At 43.9% G+C, this 14,927-nt stretch overlaps 1 protein-coding gene across 1 annotated transcript in view; it reads right to left on the bottom strand.

Moving 5' to 3' along the window:
- The window catches only part of LOC109864585 (protein O-mannosyl-transferase TMTC1-like), a 101,282-nt gene extending 88,594 nt beyond the window's left edge, over positions 1-12,688 (bottom strand). The window contains exons 1-2 of the mRNA XM_031797759.1: positions 12,272-12,688; positions 7,497-7,674 (exon numbers count right to left, since the gene is read on the bottom strand). Of these exons, the coding sequence (XP_031653619.1) occupies positions 7,497-7,674; positions 12,272-12,564 (471 nt within the window). The 5' untranslated portion in view covers positions 12,565-12,688. The remainder of the gene's footprint in view (positions 1-7,496; positions 7,675-12,271) is intronic.
- Between the last annotated feature and the right edge of the window lie 2,239 nt (positions 12,689-14,927).

Below are 14,927 nucleotides of genomic sequence, written 5' to 3' on the forward strand. Positions count from 1 at the left end.
ACCTTTTCATCAAACTGCCAAAACAGCCAACATGTCACTGTGTGTGTGTGTGTGTGTGTGTGTAAGGGTACAGGGACCTCGGTTCGATCTGCACTGTGAATCCAAATGAATACATAGAAAACTAGAGCCTATGTGCACATTGCAATCACTATAACAGCCCGGAACTAGTTTTGTGCGATGGCGAGTGGTGGAGTCGTTAAACCAGGATACTCAATCATCATTTAAATCTCCAGTTAGGGAAAATTAGGGCTTCCCAGTAGATTACAATGGCGATGGAGAGAGAGAGTATGTCACCACTGCTCAACGAGAATAGCCTATGCAGCTGCCAACACACTTCCACCTCTCGCCCCCATTTCAGAAAACAGGTAGTATCCGCTCTATATAAGCAAGCTAAAGCCACAATTGTGAATGAATTGGCCAATGACCCTGTGTTGCGCTTACTACAGATGAATGGACCTCCAGGGCTACAGAGAGATACTTAACAGGTTTCCATTGGCCCAGGTTTATTCGACAAAATCTATGACATTGCGACACGTGTAATGGAAACAGCTGATATAGGAGACATTTTCATCCATTTGACAAGGGTGGGTGTTTATTTTGTCTAACTTTCTTTGTGATAAAATGATGATGGAAATTCTTCTTCTTCTTTTTTTATCAATTATGATTGGCGAATACCTTTGAAGGTACATATAAGGTCATCACGTAACCATAAGCTCCACACTACATTTAATTATATTTTTATTCATGCGCAATGTGACTTAATGGGTAACGGAAACACTTCAACCACAAACATTTTATTCGACATTGTAAGTTTTTGCCAAAAAGTTTGTTTGTTTGTCTGTTGCTGTGGCATCTTCATCTCCACCTGTTTATAAATCGACACAAGATAGTTCAATGGAAACGCACCCCAGCAAGCAATAGTCAGCAGCATACCACCCTGCATACCACTGCTGGCTTGCTTCTGAAGCTAAGCAGGGTTGGTCCTGGTCAGTCCCTGGATGGGAGACCAGATGCTGCAGGAAGTGGTGTTGGAGGGCCAGTAGGAGGCACTCTTTCCTCTGGTCTAAAAATATCCCAATGCCCCAGTGATTGGGGACATTACCCTGTGTAGGGTGCCGTCTTTCAGATGGGACTTTAAAACGGATGTCCTGACTCTCTGAGGTCATTAAAGAACCCATGACACTTATATCGTAAGAGTAGGCGTGTTAAGCCCAGTGTCCTGGCTAAATTTCCAATCTGACCCTCAAACCATCATGGTCACCTAATAATCCCCAGTTTACGATTGGCTCATTCATCCCCTGTAACTATTCCCCAGGTCGTTGCTGCCAATGAAAACATGTCCTCAGTCAACTTACCTGGTAAAATAACAGATAAATAGTCACATCCATTTTCTATGCAAACGTTCTAAATTTAAAAGAAAAATAACTGGACAAGTTAATAGAAACATAGCTTGTGAGAGCCAGGTGTGGGAAATGAGATGTAGACACACCTCCTTTATGAGTCACACAAGAGAGCATATTTTTATTTTTGTAAGAAAATGTTTTAGCATAATATGTCTGAGCCATGTTTACATAACTCATTTCACATGCATATTGCACTTATTTGAGTGTTGTTGTTGAGTAATCGTCAGTTTGCGTTTAAGAAAATACAAAGTGCTGCTATTACTCCTGATGATGCTCTCATTAAGCATTATTTGACTCATGACCATATATGGAATCAGGAATACAAACTTCTAAATAAACAAAAATGAACTACAGTAATTGTTGGCATTTCCTTTTCCTGCTTTAGAAGCTCATCAGTAAAGCAGGGGGAGGAGCCCCGTATCTTATATATTTCATTCATGAGGAAGAAGACGAGATTCTTCCACCCTTCCCTGTCTTCGCTCTTCTCCCTCTTCTTTCCCACCCCTCATCCAATTGCCCTTCATCCTTCAACTCTGTTATTTCTCTCCTTTCATCTTCCTCCATCCGTCCCTGCCTCCCACTGTGACTGAAGGTGACTCAGCAGTGTTCTCGGTACACACACACACACACACATTCTTTAACAGTATACAGTATCTCAACTCAAAAACACTCCCAGCCTTAACACTCACTTAAAATATCTAAATCAGACCTTTAATGTCCTACCCCATGGAGTACCAGCTGTATGTGTGCGCGCAGTGAGAAACACACATTCTAGAACATTTTGAGCCACACCCTTCTAGGGCTGCAGCTGTTTCTAATAGAATGTGCTTTAGAGACACACCCTGCCCCCTGGAATTGTCTAATGGGACATTTGGTACTGATTTACAGTGTGTGTGTGTGTGTATTAGATCTCTCTCTCTCTCGCTCTCTCATGAGGCACGGCGTGAGGCGAGAGGGTTCCTCATGACTGGAACTGGGGATTTGAGTACTCTATCCTGATCGCACACACCCCTACTACAGTAAAGTACTACCTTACCACACACCCCTACTACAGTAAAGTACTACCTTACCACACACCCCTACTACAGTAAAGTACTACCTTACCACACACCCCTACTACAGTAAAGTACTACCTTACCACACACACCTACTACAGTAAAGTACTACCTTACCACACACCCCCCTACTACAGTAAAGTACTACCTTACCACACACCCCCCTACTACAGTAAAGTACTACCTTACCACACACCCCTACTACAGTAAAGTACTACCTTACCACACACCCCTACTACAGTAAAGTACTACCTTACCACACACCCCTACTACAGTAAAGTACTACCCCACCACAAACCCCTACTACAATAAAGTACAACCCTACCACACACCTCTACTACAGTAAAGTACTACCCCACCACAGTAAAGTACTACCTTACCACACACCTCTACTACAGTAAAGTACTACCTTACCACACACCCCTATTACAGTAAAATACTACCCTACCACAGTAAAGTACTAGCTCACCACACACCTCTACAACAGTAAAGTACTACCCCACCACAAACCCCTACTACAGTAAAGTACTACCTTACCACACACCCCTATTACAGTAAAGTACTACCCTACCACGGAACCGGCCAGGCAGAGACAGCAAGGGCGGTTCGTTGCTCCAGAGCCTTTCCGTTCACCTTCACACTCCTGGGCCAGACTACACTCAATCATATGACCCACTGAAGAGATGAGTCTTCAGTAAAGACTTAAAGGTTGAGACCGAGTCTGCGTCTCTCACATGGGTAGGCAGACCATTCCATAAAAATGGAGCTCTATAGGAGAAAGCCCTGCCTCCGGCTGTTTGCTTAGAAATTCTAGGGACAATTAGGAGGCCTGCGTCTTGTGACCGTAGCGTACATGTAGGTATGTACGGCAGGACCAAATCAGATAGATAGGTAGGAGCAAGCCCATGTAATGCTTTGTAGGTTAGCAGTAAAACATTGAATTCAGCCCTTGCCTTAACAGGAAGCCAGTGTAGGGAGGCTAGCACTGGAGTAATATGATCAAATTTTTTGGTTCTAGTCAGGATTCTAGCAGCCGTATTTAGCCCTAACTGAAGTTAATTTAGTGCTTTATCCGGGTAGCCGGAAAGTAGAGCATTGCAGTAGTCTAACCTAGAAGTGACAAAAACATGGATTCATTTTTCTGCATCATTTTTGGACAGAAAGTTTCTGATTTTTGCAATGTTACGTAGATGGAAAAAAGCTGTCCTTGAAACAGTCTTGATATGTTCTTCAAAAGAGAGATCAGGGTCCAGAGTAATGCCGAGGTCCTTCACAGTTTTATTTGAGACGACTGTACAACCATTAAGATTGACTGGCAGATTCAACAGAAGATCTCTGTTTCTTGGGACCTAGAACAAGCATCTCTGTTTTGTCCAAGTTTAAAAGTACTACAGTAAAGTACTACCCTACCACACACACACCCGTACTACAGTAAAGTACTACCCTACCCCACACCCCTACTACAGTAAAGTACTACCTCACCACACAACTCTACTACAGTAAAGTACTACCCTACCACACACCTCTACTACAGTAAAGTACTACCTCACCACACACCTCTACTACAGTAAAGTACTACCCTACCACACACCTCTACTACAGTAAAGTACTACCTCACCACTGTCGTGTCTTTACTATCATTAAATTAAGACTTTTAGTTTATGTCAAAGATTCTCTGTAATTAGTATTACGCGATTAAACTGATTAATCATGTAACTGTAATTAAAAAGGAAGTCGGGGAACAAATGAAAATATTCAGATTATAATTTTCCTAATATTACTTTTCAGATATTTTCATATCTGATCAATAGTCTTCTGATTAATGAATTCTTCTTTACCTCACGTTAGTCTCATTCCAACGTCGTAAATGGTTGGTTATCTGCACGAACGCAGTCCTCACTATGGGTCATCCATACATCAGTTGTCTTAAAATCATTTATTTATTAACTAAGTAAACAATCACAAGAGTGCACACACAAACAAACAAAGTAAATATGGTTACAAGAAATGATAGGGGAATGTGCCCTAGTGGGCTAAACCGGCATGGCAGCTTGTTAGACAAAAGGGAAGTGGGGGTCGACTGAGTTAAGACAACACACAGTTGATAAATATAACAATTGAAATGCTAATCCTTTGCACATGAACGCTCCCTCATTCGGGAACAATTGCAATCAATATATATATTTACGCTCAGTGTGTCGTCGGGGGCTCTGTTGAAAAGTTTGTTTCTGTTGGAGAGCGTCCTTCCTCTCTCTCTCTCTGTCATGGTCAGAATGGATAGTTCAGAGTGACATTCATTCATGTCGTTATGGATAGATGTTTCGGCGGTTGTTGGTCTTCGCGTTCAATGATACCGAATTCCTAGCTGCAGACTAGTAATTAATATCAAAGACTTGTTCTTATTCTGTCGGTATCTATAGTCTAAGAGTTTAACCACGTGGTATGGTTAAAAGATTCAGCCATCTACTCAAACCTTGGCCCTCTCGTTATAGAGGTAAGCTGGTCTGCAACCTTTGTCCTCTCGTAATTGAGGGAAACATGGTCTGTTGAGAAATTCTCACAGTGGGGGTTTTATTCGGGAGAGCAGAAAAAGGCCTGTCCCAGGATGCCTGACCATAACTGTGCTCGTGGGCGGTCCTCTGATTTAGTTAAACTCCAAAGGGAATTGGAGTTTCCTTCATTAAAACAGTCCAAAGTCACATTACACAATTCCACAAACAGTATCATCCAAACTCATTCATCTTATACAACAATTAGATGGAAACCTCATATCTGAGGCTATTATATAAACAGTGTTATGGTAATGTGGCCGTATTGTCTCCCATGAGTTTCACAAAATTGTACCAAACGGACCAGTTCGTAGCTGGATTCTTCACCGATCTTTTATACCTTCTCCAGAACATAAATGTTTTTCGGACCTCAAGTTCTGTGAGGTGGAAGAAATGTCTTTGTTCTCTATAAAAATTCACTCTGTCTCTATACTGTGGCCATAAGGAGATAATCTCCTCCAGGAATTTACAACCTCTCGCTGACCACAGCAGCCTGGGTGTAGGAGACAGGGAAAGGGGAGTAGGGCTTGCTGTACCCAAAGAGGTCAAGGTCATGACACCACACATCCCTACTACAGTAGTCAATAATTAGCCTTGTCCTAGCCAGAATGGCCTGAGCCCATCCTGTTTCTGTAGCGTGAGGCAGCTTGATGTACAAGTACACCCCCTGGGCAACACTAGTCAGGACCATACTACTCTTATTTAACCCAGCTTCAAACATGTCCATAAACCTAGAGATATACGGTACATCTGACAATGGTGACAGTGATACACTGATCTGTCTCGAACGGACACAAAGGTGTTTCAATAATAGCTATTGTGTTGACCAGAGCTGCTGTAATAGTAAGTATGGCTCTCCCACCTCTCCACTGCTGTCTCCTGGCCTGGTCTGCTCCACACACACTGGGCTCTCTTCACTGGCACAAACACACACACACAAACGCAGACTACCTCATTCTAGCCAATTACATCATTTTGCAGGAATTTGAATACAGCTGCAGCTTCCCCACTCCAAAACCTACACATGGAGTAGAATATCTCTCTCTCTCTCTCTCAAAATAAGTATTTTCTCAATAACATGAAGTCAGGAGAAAAATGACTCTATCTACAGTATGGCGTCCCTCACCACTGTCTAGCCTGTCTTTTCCCTACAGCTAACACACTCAACATCTACTTCGCCATGCCAACCATGTTTGTGCCTAAGTGGACAGTGAGACACACAGACGGTCAGTGGGATCCCCACATGACCTGACCAGTCTGTCTCAGCAGTCGCCATTGAGAAGAGAGGAGAGGAGAGTGGGATGAATAGAGGGATTTCAGCCTTGAACAGCACCTCCATTCACTGGCTGGAGAACTGAATGACTGCATCTTTATGGCGGCCATATTGGATACGGAGACAGGGACTGTGTGATGCCAGGAGCTTCACGGAGAGGGTGGATGAGGGATAGACCACTTTTTAATCTCTGTCTTATTGTGGTGTTTGTGTGTGTGTGTATGTGTATGTGTGTGTCCTTCCTCATCAGTATAAGTGAAGTGAACTCCAGCTGGTACCCTGGCTAATAACATAACCGGTTTACTGCACTGAGTTCATCAGACTCTGGCACAGTCACTCACTGCAGAGACACAGCACTGCCAAAGACCTGCCACTACACAGCCCCGGCATCAGCCCCAGCCCTCAGAATGACTGACTACTTACTGCATGACTGCCTGGAAGACTGACACTGGGTGGAAATGGGACTGGGACTGAAGCTCCTGAAAAACTACACTAGGGAGGCTAGTGCTGGTATGAGCTAGGAAGCTAAAGACTCATTCGAGTGGCTGTGGACAGGGGTTATGAGCTGGAGGTTGGTCCGTGATTAGCTTATGGTTTGGGGAGACGGTTGGGCGATGAAGCCTGGGCTGAAGCTGGCCCTGGGGCCAGATGGAAGGATGAAGGGAACTGTAGGGTTAACACTAGAGAGACTAAGGCTGATTGGGATGCTAGACACAGACTGGGAGTAGTCTCTCTCTCGCTCTCTCCACATTTTTCTCTTTCGCCCTTTTCATCTCTCACTCTCTGTCTCTCTCTCTCTAACTTTAACACATCGGTCTTTCTTCTTCTTTCACCTGTGAGAAGGAATTATGATTCACCTCCACACAGGACTTGCATCCATTTCCCAAATTGTAAAAAAAGTAGCAATATGAAAGCGGGAAGGTTGCCTTTTCCGGACTTATTGAACAGGGACCTGATTCCCCCAGTAGCGAGATGAGTGAGTGAGAGCCCTGAGCCTGTCTCACATGTCAAGACACAGTCACAGATTACCACGTCAGAGGAGGACTGCATGTGTCACAAAGTAGTGCTACTCTACAGTATGTGAAGGAATCCATGTCATTGGTCTTACACGTGAGGGAGGAGTCATTGAGACGAAGCATGTCTGCTAGAGGGGGTAGTGTGTGTGTGTGTGTGTGTGTGTGTGTGTGTGTGTGTGTGTGTGTGTGTGCATACTTACAGCCTCAGTGTGTATGGGGTGCACAGCGAAGAGGAGGGCAGTGAGGAAGGCCAGACGGGGGTCGTCGAACACGCAACGATCACATGTGTGCATGAGCAGACAGGTCACGGCACAGTGAAGACACACGTTGACCACATGGAAGTAGAGAGGGGTCATTCCACCCAAGAGGATGTTCAATCTGATAGAGAGAGAGAGAGAGAGAGAGAGAGAGAGAGAGAGAGAGAGAGAGAAAAAGATTGTAATCACCATTTTACCATCATAATTAGAGAGAAAAGAGACTTATTCAAACTAAAACTGCAGGATATGAAACATTCGCTGCTAATGTTTCACAGCCACACTGTGTCGGGAACTGTGACCCTCCTTTACAGTTGCCACCATCACCAATGACTACAGTCCAATCCCGGCTGGGGTCAATTCCATTCGACCTCAGTCAATTAAATTCAGGTTGGGTATCTAACTTAAGGTAATTACATGAATTGAATACAATTAAATTCATTTTGGTTGAGGACATACCCTTCCCTTAATTACCAGCTTTTTGATGGTGTAATAAGGCTGAGATAAGCCATGTGGAATCTTTATATAAAATATCTTATATCTGCATATATTAGTCTATTCAAATGACTTTTTTCCCCTACCCACACACAGTTAACACAATAGTAAAATCTCCATTACACACCCAGGTACCGAAAACCATTAGTTCAGGTTACATAAAAGCATTTCTCCGTTAGATTGTAATTATGCCCTCATATATTAAGCGATTCCTCCCCCGTCTCAGAGTAGAGAAGAATCCCAAACCCAAACCTCCATTATGAATTCAATTACAGCACTACACCATCTCTGTAAAACAGCCTGTTTCTCTCATCATTAAACTGCCTGCACAGTCTGACTCCTAATACTGAAGAAACCCATACATTTCCAGGATGAAAGACTTGGAGAATCTGAAAACAGAACTAAACTAGACAGAAAGGAATCTGAAGAGAACATAACATGGGTTTTAATGGGGGAAAGACCGTCGAGCTGATTGTCATACATAAGCGATAATGGGGATGCCTCATAAAAACCATCGTCCAATCCATTAAGTGATGATGAAAAGCAGGCTCCACCCCTCCTATTTCCTGTGTTACATCATAGATCAGACATAGTGGATGTTGTAGCATGCCCCGAGGAGAGGGTATTAACATGTGTAAGCCGGCCCTCTGATGTGATCTCGTTATAGGCCTTCTCAGTGAGTCATGGCGGATGTGCACTCTGTTATTAAGACCAATGCATTTCAATTAGAGACCAGAGACTGGACAGTGGACAATTTCCTGGCAATGTGATCTGACCAGGAAAAACAAGGCCTTTCTTATAGCCTACGACTAGGATCTGGAGGTTTTCCACACCACATCCCCTGACCAGGAAAAACTCTAGGCCCACCACTGTATAGGTGTCATGTATGCTTCACCGTTGCCTAGCTACAGCACTATAGTCCCTGTAATGTGATAGAAGTGTTGAGCCGTGCAGGTAGAGTGGTCACACTGGTCAATGCTGAAACAGACAGGTGTCCAGCTCCTAAAGCACACAGTAACTGTCCCTAAGCAGCCTGGCTGTGCTGGAGGGGACAAGGGATATGACAGAGGCTTCAGCAGGTTACGACAAGCAGCTTTACACTGTTGTACCATGTTATACTATGTCCCCTGGGTGTGATTCAAGGGGGGGGGCACTGGACCGTAAGCTGTGACGTGATCTCATAGCCTGTTTTTCTGTCATTCTCTGTTGTCATCCCCTTCTCTTTTCATCCCATTCACTCCCTCCCTCCCTCCTTCTCTCTACCTCCTCCTATCTCCCCCTAGCCCCCCTCCTGCTCTCTCCCCAAAGCCATTGTTCCATTAGTAGGCTACATTAGAGTGCTTCAGGGGTGTGTGTCCTTCACCTTGAGGACCGTCTCAGAGGCCCGACAGTGATCACGGACACAGAAACACACCGCTATACTGAGCACAGAGCCCCCACATGCACAGGTGTGGTGTATGTGTGAGTGTGTCGGTGTGTGTGTGTGTGTGTGTATGAGGTGTGAGTCTCCGCGTGTCGAAATGACAGATATACCTAGCAGATCTTCAAGGACGTGTGTGTGTGTGTCCATATGTACCACTGTCCCATATACTGTACATGTGATAAATAGGCCCTTCTCCCATAATAATGAAGCATACATGTAAATGTGAGTCAGATTTGCCCAATTTAGTCTGAATTTAAAGAACATACAGAGGAGAACAGACAAGGTACTGTAGTGTCAGAGACACTGACAACTCCTCTCCTCCCTTCTCTCTGTGCCGTCACAAAGTATTAGACTACAGACTTGAGACAGACAGACACGCAGGAGTAGCTTGTGCCTGTGCGTGAGCGTACACACCACAGAGAATGCATCTGACCGGCTTTGGGGCTATGTGTAGATGGAGATTCAGCTGCTTGGCTTGGCAGCAGTGTGTGGGTAACCAACTGCAGAACCAGAAGGAGAGCGCTACACAAACAGATGCTCCATCCATCGCCTCAAAAGAGAGAAACCCATTCAAAGCATCAGCACATCAGCCTTCCCTCTCCCCCTTAACCAGTGCACTCTCCCCCTTAACCAGTGCACTAACCCTGCGGTGTCAGATGTCTTATTAAGCAATCAAAGTATTAGAATAGATAAGTCCCATACATAGGATGGTGCGTGTGTGTGTGTGTATCCACAGCCCTGTGCAAAGAAAAAGCACAAAGCTTTACCAGGCAGAGAATGGGTTAATCTCATGGTTGTCTACCGCCTGACGCTTCATATTAGTATTCCAGTCTTTTCATATCTATTGTCTATATTTCACCGGGGGCAAACTCCCTGCCCTCCAGGACACCTACACCACCCGATGTCACAGGAAGGCCATAAAGATCATCAAGGACAACAACCACCCGAGCCACTGCCTGTTCACCCCGCTATCATCCAGAAGGCGAGGTCAGTACAGGTGCATCAAAGCTGGGACCGAGAGACTGAAAAACAGCTTCTATCTCAAGGCCATCAGACTGTTAAACAGCCACTACTAACATTGAGTGGCTGCTGCCAACACACTGACTCAACTCCAGGCACTTTAATAATGGGAATTGATGGGAAATTATGTAAAATATATCACTAGCCACTTTAAACAATGCTACCTAATATAATGTTTACATACCCTACATTATTCATCTCACATGTATACGTATATACTGTACTCTATATCATCTACTGCATCCTTATGTAATACATGTATCACTAGCCACTTTAACTATGCCACTTTGTTTACATACTCATCTCATATGCATATACTGCACTCAATACCATCTACTGTATCTTGCCTATGCCACTCTGTACCATCACTCATTCATATATCTTTATGTACATATTCTTTATCCCCTTACACTTGTGTCTATAAGGTAGTAGTTTTGGAATTGTTAGCTAGATTACTTGTTGGTTATTACTGCATTGTCGGAACTAGAAGCACAAGCATTTCGCTACACTCGCATTAACATCTGCTAACCATGTGTATGTGACAAATAAAATTGGATTTGATTTGAACTTTACTGTCTGCTGAAGAAATCCAAGCACTTTGTGTCCTCACTGATTACATACAGACCTGCTGGACATGTCTATTATTATAACACTTCACTTCCCCATCTTTTGGGCAACCGAGTGTCGCAGCAGTGCTAAAGGCGTCACTACAGACCCTGGTTCAATTCCAGGCTGTATCACAACCGGCCGGGTTAGGGTTAGGCCGTCATTGTAAATAAGAATTTGTTCTTAACTGACTTGCCTAGTTAAATCAGGGTTAAATATCAATCCTATGTGTGCTAGATAGAAACAGAGCCTACAGTTCTGACAATTATTATTTTTTGTAGTTTTCATATCAACACATCTTTCAAATAGTCTGTAGTGTGTTTTTCATCAATCTGTGAAATCTGTCAACTATTAATGTTTCTGGTTGACTAATGCTTGCGCGGAGAGCAAGACCCCTCCCGCGTCCCATTGCGCTGCCTGTGACACGTCCTCTCCAGTGTGTGTGCCCGGAGATTAAATTGACACTGGCTGGAAAAGTTCCCTTGAACGACAACATTCAACACTAATATCCCAAAATGTGGCCGATCAATGTTCTGCAGCGTCAAACATATCCGCCAAAAAATACATTGAAGTGAACGTTGAGAGCGAATTCAGGGACTCCACAGAAGCAACAAGTGTGTAGGCAAAAAAACGGTCAACATCTGTCAGGGCCAGCTGTATTTCGACTCTAGGATATTTGAAAATGTTTCACGTTGCATTTCTGTAACATATTCTAAGATGAAGGAGCACAAATACAATCGTCTTTTCTGGCGAGTGTGCAGTGTTCATGGCACGCTTCAGCAAGTTTAGCTAACTGCGCAACCTGACCGCGGTATCATTCTGATTATAACCCATTATAGGCTACGTACATGTTTGGTGATGGTTGGTGCAGGTGTGCGTCCTTCATAGCCGCTGCCGATCGACCAAGCTCAACCCAGCTCAAAGCATGAAGAAACCTACAGTAGGCTAGTCTATGACGTTAGCCTATTTCGGAGAACCCGATACATGGTATTAATTGTATCGGATCACAAGTTGGATAGCTGACGAGGCCAGCGCATTTATGGACATTGCCACCAACTTCAGCAACATTGTTTCTCATTCAAGCCCGAGACCAAGCTGTTCAAGTTAACTACAGAGACTTTGCAACCGATGCTGGGAAGATAACCACAGAGAGCTATAGGGGAGAGAGAGAACTTACTTGAAGGTGAGGATGCATAACGGTCTGTAGGACTTGTGGCTCGTGTTATCCGCCATCCTCTTGCCCCAAAAGTCGTTGGTGAAGATGTTCTGCAGGCTGGACCCGGGCCGGACGTCGGGGTTATTGCTGATAGCCCACACATCGTCGTGCACGAACTCCCCGTGCAGAGAGTTGCTGTAGCACAGCGCGCACAGAGCCAGCAGCACCGCATATCGACCTGCTCCTCTCCCTGCTTCTAACGGGACCGACAGGCGGAGCGGGCCAGGGGTCTTCTCTCGACCGTGTACTGTCATGTCGGCCCTCGCCTGGCAACAAGCCGCTTGGGTTTGGGAAAAAGCCGGGGTGAGTAGGGAGCCATATCCGTTCCGCTAGACAGACAGGCAGCGACTGTCTTGCCTACTGTGGTCTGCGGGGACTGACTATAAAGCAGCCAGCGAAATGAGAAGCCTCCTCTTGACGCATGCGCACGGAGCAGTACGGTCTTTCCCGGAGCTGGAGAGATTAATTTGCACCACCTAGACCGAAAATCAATAGCGCGCAGCATACTGTTTCAGCCGATTGCTATGGCACCGACATTACCTTTATCTTTAGACTAGGCCAATAATAAACTAATGATTGTCTAGGACGGGCCAGGCGGGGACGTGCTAATAGAGAGAGATGGACATGCCCGTGTCCTGTCAGTCTGAGTGGGAGAGATGACAAAACAAGACATTGTCTGTCCCCGAGCTCGAGGTCACTGACTCTTACCCTGCAAAGCGCGTTATTATACACACAAAACATTTGGGGTTCAACAAGGGTTCTTCTACGATCATCAAATTCTTCGAAGGACCTAAGGGTTCTTGGCACTGAAATTTGCCCCAAAAAGGTTATTCCAAGAACCCAATAAGAAGAACCTCCTTAGTTGGTGGGGGTTCTGCCCAACTGAAACATTTGGATTTTGAAAAGGACAGCAGGATGATATTTGTGCAAATCTTTCTAAAGCAGAAAATGGACACAATCCAATGGATAACAATCAACAAAGAAGTATGAATATGTAGGCTATGAGAATATGTCGTCTTGGGTGCACAGCAGGTATCTGAACAATATCTGAAAAAAATCCAAGATATTAATACTGTCGTGTGCATGTTTTGTTAATCATCTGCATAATAAACATTTTTGGATTCACAGACTTCACCCTCGCTACACCTCTGAATATAACAGGAAACCTGCTCAATCACCATGCACTGCAAAATCATTCTGGCTATGGATACATCAACATCAACAGGCCAGAGGATATACCTATTGGACTTGGGGCTCTAATGGGAGTTCATCTGATATTTAATGTTTTTATTCTGCTTTGCCACTAAAATCATAATAAACACTGAGAACTAAACTATTATCTGATGCATATTTGTATTAATAAAAACAAAAGATTCCTGGAGTATTGTTTAGGGGTTCTTCAAATAATCCCTTTTAATGGATCCTCAAAGAACCTTTCGAAGAACCTTTTGGGGTACATTGAACTACTTCCCCTCCCCTGTTATTATTATTATTAATATTACACATAACAATAACACAATATTTTTTGTTCTCAATGTTTTTTAATAGTGGCAAAGCAGAATAAAGAAAAAATCTAAATATGAGATAAACTCCCATTAGAGCCCCAAGTCCAATAGGTATATCCTCTGGCTTGTTGATGTTAATGTGTTGATGTTCTCTGTATCCATAGCCAGAACAATTTTGCAGTGCATGGTGATTGAGCAGGTTTCCTGTTATATTCATCAGAGGTGTAGAGAGGGTTAAGTCTGTGAATCCAAAAATTGTAATTATACAGATGATTAACAAAACATCCTTGGTTTTTATGGTGAATGTGAATGAAAAAAACTGTTTTAATAATGGTTTTCATACACATACCTTTGTATGCCTCCTTGTCTGTATACCTGCCGACACAGACACATAAGTGAGCAGTTCAGTCATCTGCACCCAATACAGCTAGCCTTCAACATATTCTCATAGCCTACATATTACCTCTGTTGATTGATATCCATTGGATTGTGTCCATTTTCTGTTTTAGAAATATTTGCACAAATCTGAAAATACAATGTCAATTTAGATCATACAAGGGTCAAACCTTACCTTAAATTGAGGAGATCTTTATATTTTTCAGATAAGTGTGTGCACCTGCTGTCCTTTCAAATTCAAATCCAAAATGTTCAGTTGGGCAGTTAGGTTCCTGTAAGAACCCCCACCAACTAAGGAGGTTCCTGAATGAACACCACCTCCTATGGGGTTCTTGCAGGAACCTAACAGCCCAACTGGTATTGCCAAGAACCCTAAGGTTCTTCAAAAAACTTTGAGGATCATAGAACCCTTGTTGAACACCTCATTTTTAGAGTGTATATGTGCCATTCAGGGGTGAATGGGCAAGACAAAAGATTTAAGTGCCTTTGAACGGGGTATGGTAGTAGGTGCCAGGCACACTGGTTTGCGTGTGTTCAAGAACTGCAACAGTGCTGGGTTTTTCCATGCTCAACAGTTTCCTGGGTGTATCAAAAACTGTCTACCACCCAAAAGAAATCCAGCCAACTTGACACAACTGTGGGAAGCATTGGAGTCAACATGTGCCAGCATCCCTGTGGAACCCTTTTGACACCTTGTAGTCCATGCCTCGATGAAT

This window comes from Oncorhynchus kisutch, linkage group LG19 (assembly GCF_002021735.2).
Source record: "Oncorhynchus kisutch isolate 150728-3 linkage group LG19, Okis_V2, whole genome shotgun sequence".
NCBI classification, from domain to species: Eukaryota; Metazoa; Chordata; class Actinopteri; order Salmoniformes; family Salmonidae; genus Oncorhynchus; species Oncorhynchus kisutch.